The following is a 12,505-nucleotide window of genomic DNA, read 5'->3' as shown; positions in this document are numbered from 1 at the left end:
CGATTTTGACAATAACTTTTAAAAGAAAGTAAAATATTACTTTTTATAAGTAACTTATCAAATAAGTCACCACATCATTTTATAGTTTCTATTATAACTTTAATATCTTAATAAAGTGATTACAATTATGTTTTATTTTCTGTAAACACAAATATATAAATAATATACGATTTAAACTTATATCTATTTTGGTAATTATCTAATAAAACAACACTTTCATAATAGGTACTTTGCTTTTCAAACTTATAGCAACTAAAACAATATAACTCACCAAACACGAAACTCCTTTTTTTAATCAGATTATTTGATCAACTTAGTATAACATAAACAACTTATTTTATCAGTCACCACAATCTCAAACTGATCCTTAGATTACTGATGTATTACATTGTCCGTGTTAACATTGAATAGTGATCTTATAATAAAACATTAGAAGATAAACATGTATTTATTGAATATGTAAATGGTAAAATAATACTTCAATTAATTAAAATAAAACATAATTTTTTTAATAACAAAGATTATTCTTACAGTAAGATAGTTATAGGTCTGAATATAAATATTTAAATGATATATTTCTTTTTTTTTTAATATCGGAATATAAGTGACATCTTATTTATCTTTATAAATAAAAAAATATTTTAAACATGATTATTTGATATTTATATCCTTCCAAATCAAAACAAGAAAATGAATATATTTTAGGAAATAAATATATTTTATGTAGATACGTTTGGAATATAGTATTTACTTTTAAAATATAATATTTACTACCATTCATACATTTTTTCCATTCAGATAAATGTCATAAAAGTTTACTTTTTGTATTCCAATGTAGATATTCAAAAATCAGATATAAGTTGCAAATAAAAAATAAACAAAATTTTAAAAAAATATCTGAAATTAATAAAATTTCAAATATTTAACAAACAACTTCTAAGTAAAATTAATTACAAAATCTGACACCAGAAGAAACAAAATGAAATATCTCTAGATCAGTGGTAAACGAAATAATTTTAAAAAAGAAGAAGTTACTATTAAACAGTAGAAAGTCAGTCTCTCTCACACTTATGCTTCTTCTCACGAGTCATTAAGCAAATTAAGCATTTACGGTGACTCAATACCTATCTGCGTATTTGATTGAGCTCTAGTTTCACCCCCCCTCTCCAAAGTAAATAAAATATACAAGAATAATATTATCAGATAATACCCACCTGCGTTTTTAACATATTACGCGTCACACATCTTTATATTGTATTATTAATTATTTTTGGTTTTTTTAATCACCGTGGCTCTTTTATCTTCTATCTAGTCGCATCATCACTGGCAGTGCCGAGAGTGGTTCGTTTTACAAGTGTGTATGATTTGATAAATAAAAGTCATTATGTAATAACTTAGAATATGTTTTTTTTTTTAAAAAAAAATGGTTACTCATAAATTAAACGGGTGAATTGTTAGAGAATAGCGATAAATGCGAGAAAAATATGAATTGAAACGTTATATATTCAAGTTTACGTTAATATAATTTATTTTTAAAAATTTTTTTTCTTATACATATAAATTGCCATAATTATTTGATTGTAACTCGTTGTAAAACAATTATTTTTACACTAAAAAATTATATATGTTTGTTATACATATTACTACTATCGATATTTAATTGTAAGACGTTGCGAAATAACTTTTTTCTTTTTTAAGAAAAGATACTCAAGATAATATATAAAATATTTCGATCTAAAGTATATTTTTGTACTCATTAAAAAAGAAATATTCAAATGATGATGATAATTGGGCCCCATTTCCATTTGGTATTGGACCATCCACTTGAGTGCACCACCGTATCCTACACACAAGCGCATAAGCCTTGAAAATCCTGACCAAACAATCGAAAAATAGATTTTTTTTTTTTAAAAAAAAAAAAAAAAGAGTAGAGTCTAATTCGGAATTTTAAACTGTTAACGAACGGCAACGTGCCGCGCTGTAATTGGCTTTACTCTTGTCTTAATTCTTAATTAAGACAAATCCAATTCCCTAATCTCAAAGTCTTATTGGACAAGTAAAATAAATTAACAGATTAATTTATAACAAAAGGTAAAATAAACTCGCGAACTCTAGTCTTTATGTAAACTGTTGTAAAGGCGAAGAAAGAGAGAGGAATCTATTGAGACTACAGTAAAACCCTAATCTCTTCCTCGGAGATCGGCCATGGCTTCCTCTAAAGAACGCGAAAACTTCGTCTACGTCGCCAAGCTCGCTGAACAAGCCGAGCGCTACGACGGTCAGAACTCACGGCACCTCTATTTGTTTCGTCTCTTTGTGTATTTCATTTGCTTAGTAGCTTTTTAGTGAAATATTCATCTTTTTTTTTATTCTTTTTGCTTTTTTTGTTGATTAATTGAAAGATAAAGTTAGTTCAATTTTGATCCTCGTAGTTTATTTTGTTTTATTTTTTCATTTTTTTTATTTGGTATAAAATTGGAAAATTAACCGATTTGACTGGATTGGCTGATTTGAAGGTTGTTATTTTGTTGATTTATTGAAGCTTTATTTTGTTATATATTTTTTTAATTTTATTTCTTTTATGGAAAATGAACAGAGATGGTGGATGCGATGAAAAATGTTGCGAAGCTTGATGTGGAATTGACGGTTGAGGAGCGCAACTTGCTCTCTGTTGGCTACAAGAATGTAATTGGTGCTCGAAGAGCATCGTGGAGGATACTTTCGTCAATTGAGCAAAAGGAAGAAGCGAAAGGGAATGAAGTGAATGCAAAGCGGATCAAGGAGTATAGGCAAAAGGTTGAATCTGAATTGTCGGACATTTGCAATGATATCATGACTGTCATTGATGAGCATCTTATTCCTTCAGCAAGTGCTGGTGAATCAACTGTGTTCTTCTATAAGATGTGAGGGCTCATACACCGCTGACCAATGTTTGGTTCGTGTGTGTGTGTGTGCGCACAGGGTTTTAGAGGTTGAGAATTTTTTTGATTGCTTGCAGGAAAGGAGATTATTATCGGTACCTTGCTGAATTCAAGTTTGGCGATGAGAAGAAAGAGGCTGCTGCTAATTCAATGAAAGCGTATGAGGTAGCTTATCAATCAATTTCTTAATTATTTTATGACGTTTACAACTTTAATTTTCCTATTATTTATCAAGGGAACTGTAATATTGCTCCTTGATCAACTAATCTCATCAAGTCTTTTGTGCTGTTGGTTTCTAGTCTCTTGTGAAGTTGTTATTGAATTTGAGGTCATTGGGCCTACTGTTTCCATTGGTGTAATATCGAGTTACTTTTTTCTGGGTGATATTATTTCCCAGTTACTTTTGAAGAAATTGTGATTGAACTTCAGTTTGTGTGTCAACTGAAATAATCAAAGCATCAAAGAGTTTTGCTTTATAGAGCTTTATATAGACCTGGTGAAGCAACCTGTTTTTTGAAAATTCATTATTGTATTTTTAATTTTTCAGTTACTTTTTTTCTTATTGGCTTTAACTATTTTTGAACTTTGTGGCTTTTATTGATAGATATCTCTATTTGCTGCATTTTTTTTAATTTTAATTAGATCAGATTACCTAACATTGAGAGAAAGCTGCATTACATACGCACTTGCATGAGCGAAATTATCTTTTGCCATTTTATCTATTTGCAGACAGCTACCACTGCTGCAGAGGCTGATTTGCCACCTACACATCCCATCCGATTGGGTTTGGCTCTGAATTTCTCTGTCTTTTATTATGAGATCATGAATTCTCCTGAAAGGTTTGTAAGATATTATATGCATTGTTGGTAGTAAACACTTTTTTGCATCATTTGATTTGAGATAGAAGCTGGTTATTTCTTCTTACTACCATTTGTATCTTCAGGGCTTGCCATCTTGCAAAACAAGCTTTTGATGAAGCTATTTCCGAGCTGGACACCCTCAACGAGGAGTCCTACAAAGACAGCACCTTAATTATGCAGCTTCTTAGGGACAACCTTACCTTATGGACTTCTGACATTCCAGAAGATGGAGGTGATTATAGGACTTAATCAAGCAGTTAAACTTTAATTTAGATGTGTGATTCTGTGCTGTTGGTTTCATTGTTAGATCAATTTTTCGCTGTGCATAGAAACAAGCTGATATTTTTTAATGGTTGCATCTACTTATGGCTCTTTGGCATGTCATGGATATGGTTCCTGAATAGATTTTTAAAGTATTTATGGTTGGAGATTTTTTGCATCCATACTAAATGTTCTTGATGCATTAGTCCTGGTGGAGAAAGGTCAGTGTTCTTAACGTGCATATATTAGCATATGTTCTGCAGCTGGGAAGTTCTAGTTTAATTTCTTTTGTTTTTCCTAAACTCTTCCATCTTTTTAATTTTATATTTATCTTTTTCCTCTTTTATTACTGTAACAGAAGATGCCCAGAAGGCTAATGGCACTGCCAAAGTTGGTGGGGGAGAAGATGCAGAGGTAGGTTTTCTCTTTTAAATGCTATTATCAGTGTTGTCATTTTTCCACTCACGATGTGATCTCATACTTTTTATGCAGTGACAAGGAGAGCATCGAGGAGTTGCTATGTGATTGGGGGAGAAAGGATGAGACTTGTTAATCAAACTTAGTGTTTGCTTAAAGTGCCATTGTCTTTTGCTTGCTGTATTTTCATTTTAATAGTGCCATATTGTGGTATGGCTTACTTTATAGCATGGTTGTCCAAACATGATTGGTCGTACTTGTCCTGCCTCCCATTGTTTCCCTCCTGTCATGATGGATGGAGTGTAGTAGAGGATTATTTGGTCTGATTGCACAAGGTGTTTTTCTTATTTAGCTGTAAATGCCACAGGAGGATTTCTGCTATTTGGACATCCTCTTATGTTTTTAATGTTTGAAGTTCACATTGAATCTTGCTTGCAGCTCAGTCCGTGATTATTTTGCAATCTGTATGAATGATATTGCTTGCTAGTTGCTATTAATTGTGAAAACTCTGTATTGTGGTCAACCGCAAAATCTCTTAATTGGGAGTAGGAATAATTCCTATCCTTCGACCTTCGGTATAGTTCCAAAGCTCTTGAGCATTAGTGAGAAATTACGATATGAAGCTAATTTCGAGTGGCAGGTGTTTGCAAATGGTTTGTTCTGAATTTGCATGATTGAATAAAGTGAAATGGGTTAACATTATGTGGTGTCCCGGGGAGGTGTGGCCAAGAATGTGGAAATGCTAGTGGGAGGGCCTACCTTGGGCAAAGTAGTTTCAGGCTGACTGTTGGATTCCGCAGGCTTCTCTAAACTTGGTGAGACTGACGTGTATATTGGGGAATATAAGGTTTGCCCTCATCTTAGTTTGGAGAAATTAAGTAAAACTGTTCTATTATTGTAAAATAGGTTTAAATTTCCATGCAGTTATAATGGGGTAAATTTTGTACATCATTTTATTATTTTACTCCTAATTTTGATGTTAATCATAAAATTTAAATATTTTAAGAAAATAAAGTAAAACAATTTATATACTTTTAATGATTAGATTAATTTAATAATGAATAATAAACTATGGAGAAATATTAGTGACCAAACAATTGACATCCTATACCTCTAAATCATTTTTCTTTCCACCAAATTTATACAAAATATTCGTATTAAGCATCTAAACACAGTAACAATGGACATTAACATCATTATTTCAAGAATGCATCAAATGAAATGAACTTGAATAAAAGTTTAAAATTTTCTTTTGTTCAAAATCATTTTATCCAGAAAATCAGACCCAATTTAGCAAAAAATTAGAAAGAACAAACAAAAAGTTCAAACTATTAATACCCATAAACCCATATGTCAAAATATAACAGAAATAAATTTTTAATAAAAAAAGCTTATATTTTAATAATACAAATGACTATAAAATTTTTTTAAAAAAGAACAAATAACTTACATTACAAATTAATTAATATTTCTCCATAACTTACAATTTATTATTATATTAATTTAATCATCAAAAGTATATAAAACATTTTATTTTATTTATATTCTAAAAATATTTAAATTTTATGACTAATATCAAGACGGAGTGAAATAGTAAAATAATACACAAAGTTATTACTGTTATAACCTATTTTAAACATGATCAGGTTTCACTTAGCTGCTCCAAACAATAGGAGGCTATCCTCAATTTCCCGTATATATTATAGGAGATTTATTGACTTAAAGAAAACATAATAAAATTTGTATTAAAAATTATAGAAAATTAATATGAATTATGAATAAACATTATCGTCTCCCAAAACCAGTCTCCTGGAAACTATGACGATGTGTAAATAACCATGCAACATGTCTGCTAACAAACTAATAGTAATTTCCTAGAGATGATATTTTATTTATTTAATTTTTTTAAAACATATTGATAATTTAGAATAAAAAAAATCTACTGATATTACAATTAAATATCTATTGAGACTACTATTTTATTATTGAAAAATCTAAAATTCTTCCTCCATTAAAAGTTGGGAGGATTAATATGATTGTGTTCCACCGATATTATGGGAGTGAGAATTGACTCCTACTAACTTTGACCATTCTATTGTTGAAGAACTAAAAATTCTTCTCCATTAATATAATCGGGAGGATGTTCGACCGATTCTGTAAGAGGGAGAATCTACTCGTGCAAGGGAATTAAGTCCCGTCAAAATCAAATACCAACGAGACTTGAAATGGTCAAACTTAAAGGTCTGAGTATGACTACTTTTGCTTCTCCCTCAAGGTCATGAATAGTAGCCAGGATTGCGTTTTGTGAGGTCGTTTTATTTTGTTATTTGTTTTTAATTTGTTAAGGAACTGTAATAATGTATTTAAGGATTTTGAATCAAGAGTTCATATTGTTAAATTCTTTCATGAATTTGGTCATAATTCTTTTATAAGAATATTTACTTATTACAATAATGTTTAAAAATATTTAGTAATACAGACTAGTTCTTTAAAAAAAAAATTCTTTTGGATTAATTGACATGAGAGGTCAGAGTTATCTCACTCTCAAAAAATGGAAAGTTATTATTAGTACATATTACAATTTTTAATTCAAATTTTCTAAAGATTGTATTCCATGAGTCTATTTATTTATTTTTATTTATAACTTATATGTATTACATTGAACATAAACTAAATTTTTATTTTCACAAACTCTAGAGGGATACATGTTCCACTCACTTCCAAAAGGGGAAGGTTATTGTTAATACATGCTTTGATTTTTAATTCAAATTTTCTAAAGATTATATTCCGTGAGTCTCTTTATTTATTTTTATTTATAACTTACATGTATTACATAGAACATAAACTAACTTTTTATTTTCACAAACACTAGAGGGATACATGTTCCACTCACTTCCAAAAAGGGAAGGTTATTGTTAATACATGCTTTGATTTTTAATTCAAATTTTCTAAAGATTATATTCCGTGAGTCTATTTATTTTTATTTATAACTTACATGTATTACATGGAACATAAACCAATTTTTTATTTTCACAAATACTAGAGGGATGCATGCTCCACTCGCTTCCAAAAAGGGAAGGTTATTATTAATACATGCTTCGATTTTTAATTTAATGTTTCTAAAGATTATATTCTGTGAGTCTATTTATTTTTTTTATTTATCACTTATATGTATTACATAGAATATAAACCAAATTTTTATTTTCACAAATATTAGAGGGATACACGTTCCACTCACAAATTAACGAGAGAAATATCTAATTATCTATTCCTACTTAATTTTGTAATTAAAACTTGATAATAAAAAAATTTTAATTAAAACAGAAATACAAAGAATTTCTGAGACCACTCGAAAGTGAGGGCACGAGTTCACCGTCCGACTGTGGGCCGAGAATGTGGGCCTACTTTAATTTAATTTGAGCAGAAGTGCTATGCGACAGCGAGAGTTCACGAGTGGAAAACTGGAGATCAAGTTTGGCCTCTGCGGCACGGTTGGCTGTAGTTTCATTGGTCGTTGGAGAAAATTAAGTACCCTTCGAGTGACGCAAACCTTTTTTATCAATTGAGGGAAGCAAAGGCTGAGTGGGGGACGCGAAACATCCCTTTGATTGATGTTAGCTTAAAATCTCCCCATTCACAAGTCACGAGAAAAAGAGGGAGAGGGAAAAAAAGACGATCGATTTCTGACTCATCTCTGTAAAATCTCTTGGAATTCCGATGGCTAGTGGCAACCTCCCTCGCAGAATTGTCAAGGCACCCTCCTCTATCTTTTCCTTTTCTTTTTCTTTTTTTAATTTCTCTTTTACTTTGCACTACACACGTTTACTGGGGTTTTATAGCTTTCAAGGTTTTGATTTTGGCTGTGTTTATGATTTATTAGGAAACCCAGCGGCTGCTCAGTGAACCAGGTTGCTCTTTACTCTCTTTTGGGTTTTTATTTTTTATTTTCTATTTTCTATTTTTTTTTGAAAGTGTAGTTCAACTTTGTACTTGAACTAATTGAACTTTCCAATTTAGCCGTAGATACTTTGTTATATGTCAAAATGGATTCTGGTAGTTGATGATTTGGGTGTGTGCTAGTTTGGAAATTGTGTATTGGTTCTGCTATATTGTTAATTTCATTAATGAGATATGTAAATAATTATTTGAAATCTTGTTCTGATGAGCAATTATTTGATAATAGTTTATGCTTTGTGATCTCTGTAAACACAGCTCCGGGCATTAGTGCTTCTCCTGCCGAAGACAACATGCGATATTTTAATGTAATGATTCTTGGTCCATCTCAGTCTCCTTATGAAGGTAAGTAGTTAGCTGGTACTGTTCATTGATGTGTTTGGGATTCTTTTCTTTTACATTTTTTTCACGCACTGTGTGGAATTGTGGTGTTGATTTACTGTAAGTATAAACTGTGATTTTTGTTTGAGGGGTTCTTTTCCTTATTGTTTCCTAAGTTTTCTTGGTAGGACCTTTTTTCTGGGAATGCTTTTTGAATGAGAATGTTAGTGAATGTGTTCCCAATGTTATGTATGATGGTTCATCGATGAAATTAAAGTTTGACATGGAATTTCGTTTGAAGTTATTGAACTTTAGGTAAAACTTGTTTTGTAGAATGAAACAGAACTAGGTATGCCACATATGAAAAAAAGAGGAGTGGTTTTATCATTTTCTTCTGTGAAGGGCATGTACTATATTGTTGATGAACCATATTGGTTTTGGTACTTCCATGATGAGAATTCTGTTTGGCTAATTTTCTCATTTTCTTCTTTAAGTTTTATAAAAAATTCCATTTAGCATTCTTGCCAGCAGTTTTATTGTTGTGGTTGTCATTATCACGGTGTAAATTCTGTTGTTGAATCATGCTGGAAAACCCAAAAAAAAAAAAAATGATTATCTTGAAGTATTTGGATGAGATTGATGTATTTTAGCACCAATTTGATGGACTTTACGCTTGTCACTGCTGAGATACTGTGAGATTATAGAGTATGTTATTTGTGTTTTATCTTGAAATTACTTTCAGAATTTTGCCCATGTGGATAATGAGAATCATGACAGAGTATCCTACTCTCTTTCTTTTCTGTTAATATTTATTGTGATCCTTTAATTAATTCTGGTATTGCTTAGGTGGGGTTTTCAAGTTGGAGTTGTTTTTGCCTGAAGATTATCCAATGTCCGCTCCTAAGGTATCCTGTTACTTGACTTGCATCTCATTATCCAATGTCTGGTCCTAAGGTATACTGTTATATGCCATGCCCTTCACTTTTTCCACATGCTCGTCATAGGTTTGAGATCTAAATTTATAATTGCAGTGTGTCTTATGAAGGAAATATTGTTTCATTGTTTTGATGTCAATTGGAAGTCATAACAATTTTCAACATGTGCCATATCTGGTTGTTAGTTTTCCAACAGAATATACTCCCTGTTGTTGAGTTTCTGTAAACTTTGACTTAAATGCTTATAATAATTTTTAATTTCATGGGAGTATAATCAGGTTTTGGTCTTTAGCTGTTCTACTTTTTGGATAATAGGAAGTTTTTTGTGAAGAAAAGAAACTAAAAATATAACTTTTACGTAAGAAGCGTAAGAATATAACTTGCGCAGCTTATCAAAAAAATGGATTGCCAATCAGTTTACACGATCAATATACATGCTTCTTTAATGCGTATTTATTCTTCAGGCACGTTATTTGGTTTGACCTTGGCAACTGCAGAACAATATCTTGTTTTCATGCTTGATTTTGCCCTTTAACTCAATTATGTTTTTTCGTGTATTGAATGTCTCCTGTTAACAGGTTCGATTTCTGACCAAAATATATCATCCTAACATAGACAAGGCAAGTTGTTCTTTCATTGCTTTTTCCAAATTGATTAAATCTCCTTGTGCCTATCTGTGAATAGAGAATTTCTTATTGCAGCTTGGAAGGATATGCCTTGATATTTTGAAAGATAAATGGAGTCCCGCCCTGCAAATCCGCACAGTCCTGCTGAGGTAAAGTTTTGGTGCTCCCACTATATACATACATGTTTGTTGACAACAAAATTTCTCTTAATCTAAATCATAACTGGGAAAAAATTGAAGTACAAGAGAATCATACCTAAACTCTGAATGCTGCTACTAACCCAGAACTATGTTGCTGTATATATTATTACATTGGATATTGACGTGTCTGTGAATAAACAAGGGAAGGTGGAAGAGTATTCTTAACACGGTGATGTTACTTTTAAGAGCTAATTTTGACTGATGACAATGATTGCATGATTCAGTATCCAAGCTCTTTTGAGTGCTCCGAACCCAGACGATCCACTTTCTGATAACATTGCAAAGCATTGGAAGGCAGATGAGACTGAAGCTGTTGAAACTGGTAACTCCTACTAAATACTAATATTCCATTAGGTGCAGTTCATTTACGCCTGCAACAGTTGTTTACCATGTGATTCATAAGAATTTTGTGCTTGGATTTAGCATATTGCTTTTCTTTTAAAAACCAAATTAGCAAGTGAGGTTACATCTACCTTCATCAGATTATTCTGATGTAGTGCTTTCAACAGCACGGATTTCTAGTTCATGTATTCATTCTTTCCACTGATCATGGTTTGTTTGGAACCTTGTAGCGAAGGAATGGACCCGGTTATATGCAAGTGATGGGTGAAGGCTAGAGCTTGTTCGAGAATATCTCTCTACAAGTTTATGTTAAAAACACTAATTGATGTATGAACAGATGTGTAAAAATGTTTCTCAATCGGTCTGTTATTTGAATGTTCCACTTGTATCGTCATTAATTGAAAGTGCATGCTTTTTAACAAATGAATAATGATCATAGGGAAAGAACTTCAGCATCATCGTCTCCTACAAAAAAATGTTACTTAAAAGACAGAAATACCCTTCCATGTGAACCAAATTTGCAGAACCACCATTAAAACTCCCGCCAAATTGACAATCGAAACAGAAATAGAATCAGGGAAATCAAATTAAAAATCTAAAAGCAGACAAATCTCTAAAAACAAAACTAACATGAAAAACACAATCACGAGTGCATCTCAATTCAAGCCAAGGAAAAAGTAACACCGACACGCTTGCTTCTCTTCCTCTTCGGAACCAACTCATTGGCCTTCTCATCACCAATCTCATCAGCTCCAGCGGCGCCATATAACGACGAAGTTGGAGCCAATTTGTTCGACCTCTTCTTCTTCGGCTTCGCGCCAACATCAAATCCAGCGTACAACGACGTCGTAGAAGCAGAAACAGGAACATCTTGCTTCGACGTTGAAACTTTGGAGGCAACAGAGAAAGCTTTTATGTTGTTGTTATCGTTGTTGTGATTAATATCCTCTGTGCCTTGGGCTTGGCGCGAGTTGAGGACTTTGATTGAAGTGACGCAGCACTCTTGCCAAGTGAGGTCGTTTAGGTCCTCCATCACCTGCTTCAGAGTCAAGGACATAGCGGGCGAGATGTTCTCCTTCAGCGTGGATCGCGATGGATTCATCAGATCGATTGTGCTCACCGCCTCGCTCAGCGCATTCTGTGCAACGAATTTTTACAAACGCGTAAGTAAGTAAACTCACAACTTATTTCATGTAGGAAAATACATTTTCTCTAGAAACAAACAGAAAATCGGTTTAGTTTCTCGTACCTTAGGAAGTCTGGGTCTCTTGAAACCGTGCATGGAGATGATCTACAAAATTGTGCTTATGATTAATATTTTGAAGAAAAAAATAGATTAAAATTGAAGCTACATAACAAAATGTTAAAATCAGAACTAAATTTATAGCAATGAAAAGTGAACGGACCCGATTGAGAAACTCGACTTTGAGATCTGATTGCTTGCGAGAAGCAAAAAATTCCAAGTACTTTTCCATGTACAATTTCTCCTTCTTTTCTTTCATTTTCACTTTCTTTTCTGTTGCTTGCTACTCACTCAACGTCTCCCTGTGAAGCAAGTAGCTGGCAGCGATCGATATATGTGTATATAAAAGCAGAAAGAAATACACGCCAATGTGTTTGCTGCGGTTTGTTAGCCGACGTGGCCGCATAGATTGTACAATCCATGAA

At 32.2% G+C, this 12,505-nt stretch overlaps 3 protein-coding genes across 5 annotated transcripts; 2 read left to right on the top strand and 1 right to left on the bottom strand.

The window, feature by feature from the left end:
- Window positions 1-2,097: 2,097 nt before the first annotated feature.
- LOC18051998 (14-3-3-like protein D) lies at window positions 2,098-4,901 on the top strand. Of its 3 annotated transcripts, none has more exons than XM_006446720.2 (7): window positions 2,098-2,278; window positions 2,597-2,903; window positions 2,999-3,086; window positions 3,651-3,760; window positions 3,865-4,013; window positions 4,404-4,456; window positions 4,535-4,901. In XM_006446720.2, the coding sequence occupies exons 1-7, from the start codon at window positions 2,206-2,208 to the stop codon at window positions 4,535-4,537; spliced, it is 783 nt and encodes a 260-aa protein (XP_006446783.1). In that variant the 5' UTR covers window positions 2,098-2,205; the 3' UTR covers window positions 4,538-4,901. The 3 variants fall into 3 exon arrangements, with proteins under 3 accessions (XP_006446783.1, XP_024047063.1, XP_006446782.1); XM_006446719.2 differs by having other exon boundaries at window positions 2,099-2,278; window positions 4,401-4,456; XM_024191295.1 differs by lacking the exon at window positions 4,535-4,901 and having other exon boundaries at window positions 4,401-4,489.
- Window positions 4,902-7,943: 3,042 nt separating this feature from the next.
- LOC18051997 (ubiquitin-conjugating enzyme E2 36) lies at window positions 7,944-11,235 on the top strand. Its single transcript, XM_006446718.2, has 8 exons — window positions 7,944-8,212; window positions 8,340-8,367; window positions 8,672-8,758; window positions 9,581-9,639; window positions 10,248-10,289; window positions 10,371-10,444; window positions 10,720-10,817; window positions 11,068-11,235. Exons 1-8 carry the CDS (start codon window positions 8,177-8,179, stop codon window positions 11,103-11,105), a joined length of 462 nt encoding a protein of 153 aa, XP_006446781.1. The 5' UTR covers window positions 7,944-8,176; the 3' UTR covers window positions 11,106-11,235.
- Window positions 11,236-11,338: 103 nt separating this feature from the next.
- On the bottom strand, window positions 11,339-12,386 carry LOC18051996. Its single transcript, XM_006446716.2, has 3 exons — window positions 12,244-12,386; window positions 12,087-12,128; window positions 11,339-11,975 (listed from the first exon to the last, which is right to left on the bottom strand). Exons 1-3 carry the CDS (start codon window positions 12,337-12,339, stop codon window positions 11,499-11,501), a joined length of 615 nt encoding a protein of 204 aa, XP_006446779.2. The 5' UTR covers window positions 12,340-12,386; the 3' UTR covers window positions 11,339-11,498.
- Between the last annotated feature and the right edge of the window lie 119 nt (window positions 12,387-12,505).

Source organism: Citrus clementina, unplaced genomic scaffold, assembly GCF_000493195.1.
Source record: "Citrus clementina cultivar Clemenules unplaced genomic scaffold, Citrus_clementina_v1.0 scaffold_2, whole genome shotgun sequence".
NCBI lineage: Eukaryota > Viridiplantae > Streptophyta > Magnoliopsida > Sapindales > Rutaceae > Citrus > Citrus x clementina.
This window is presented reverse-complemented; position numbering and strand designations above follow the sequence as displayed.

What these genes read in the sequence shown, in the direction of transcription:
- LOC18051998 (XM_024191295.1), top strand. Translation starts at nt 2,206, where the DNA reads ATGGCTTCCTCTAAAGAACGCGAAAACTTCGTCTACGTCGCCAAGCTC. An exon ending in ACTGTGTTCTTCTATAAGAT is followed by an intron (nt 2,904 to 2,998) that starts GTGAGGGCTCAT and finishes GATTGCTTGCAG; the next exon opens with GAAAGGAGATTATTATCGGT. An exon ending in ATCATGAATTCTCCTGAAAG is followed by an intron (nt 3,761 to 3,864) that starts GTTTGTAAGATA and finishes TTGTATCTTCAG; the next exon opens with GGCTTGCCATCTTGCAAAAC.
- LOC18051997 (XM_006446718.2), top strand. Translation starts at nt 8,177, where the DNA reads ATGGCTAGTGGCAACCTCCCTCGCAGAATTGTCAAG. An exon ending in GCGGCTGCTCAGTGAACCAG is followed by an intron (nt 8,368 to 8,671) that starts GTTGCTCTTTAC and finishes CTGTAAACACAG; the next exon opens with CTCCGGGCATTAGTGCTTCT. An exon ending in ATCCGCACAGTCCTGCTGAG is followed by an intron (nt 10,445 to 10,719) that starts GTAAAGTTTTGG and finishes TGCATGATTCAG; the next exon opens with TATCCAAGCTCTTTTGAGTG.
- LOC18051996 (XM_006446716.2), bottom strand. Translation starts at nt 12,339, where the DNA reads ATGAAAGAAAAGAAGGAGAAATTGTACATGGAAAAGTACTTGGAATTT. An exon ending in AAGTCGAGTTTCTCAATCGG is followed by an intron (nt 12,129 to 12,243) that starts GTCCGTTCACTT and finishes ACAATTTTGTAG; the next exon opens with ATCATCTCCATGCACGGTTT. An exon ending in AGAGACCCAGACTTCCTAAG is followed by an intron (nt 11,976 to 12,086) that starts GTACGAGAAACT and finishes TTCGTTGCACAG; the next exon opens with AATGCGCTGAGCGAGGCGGT.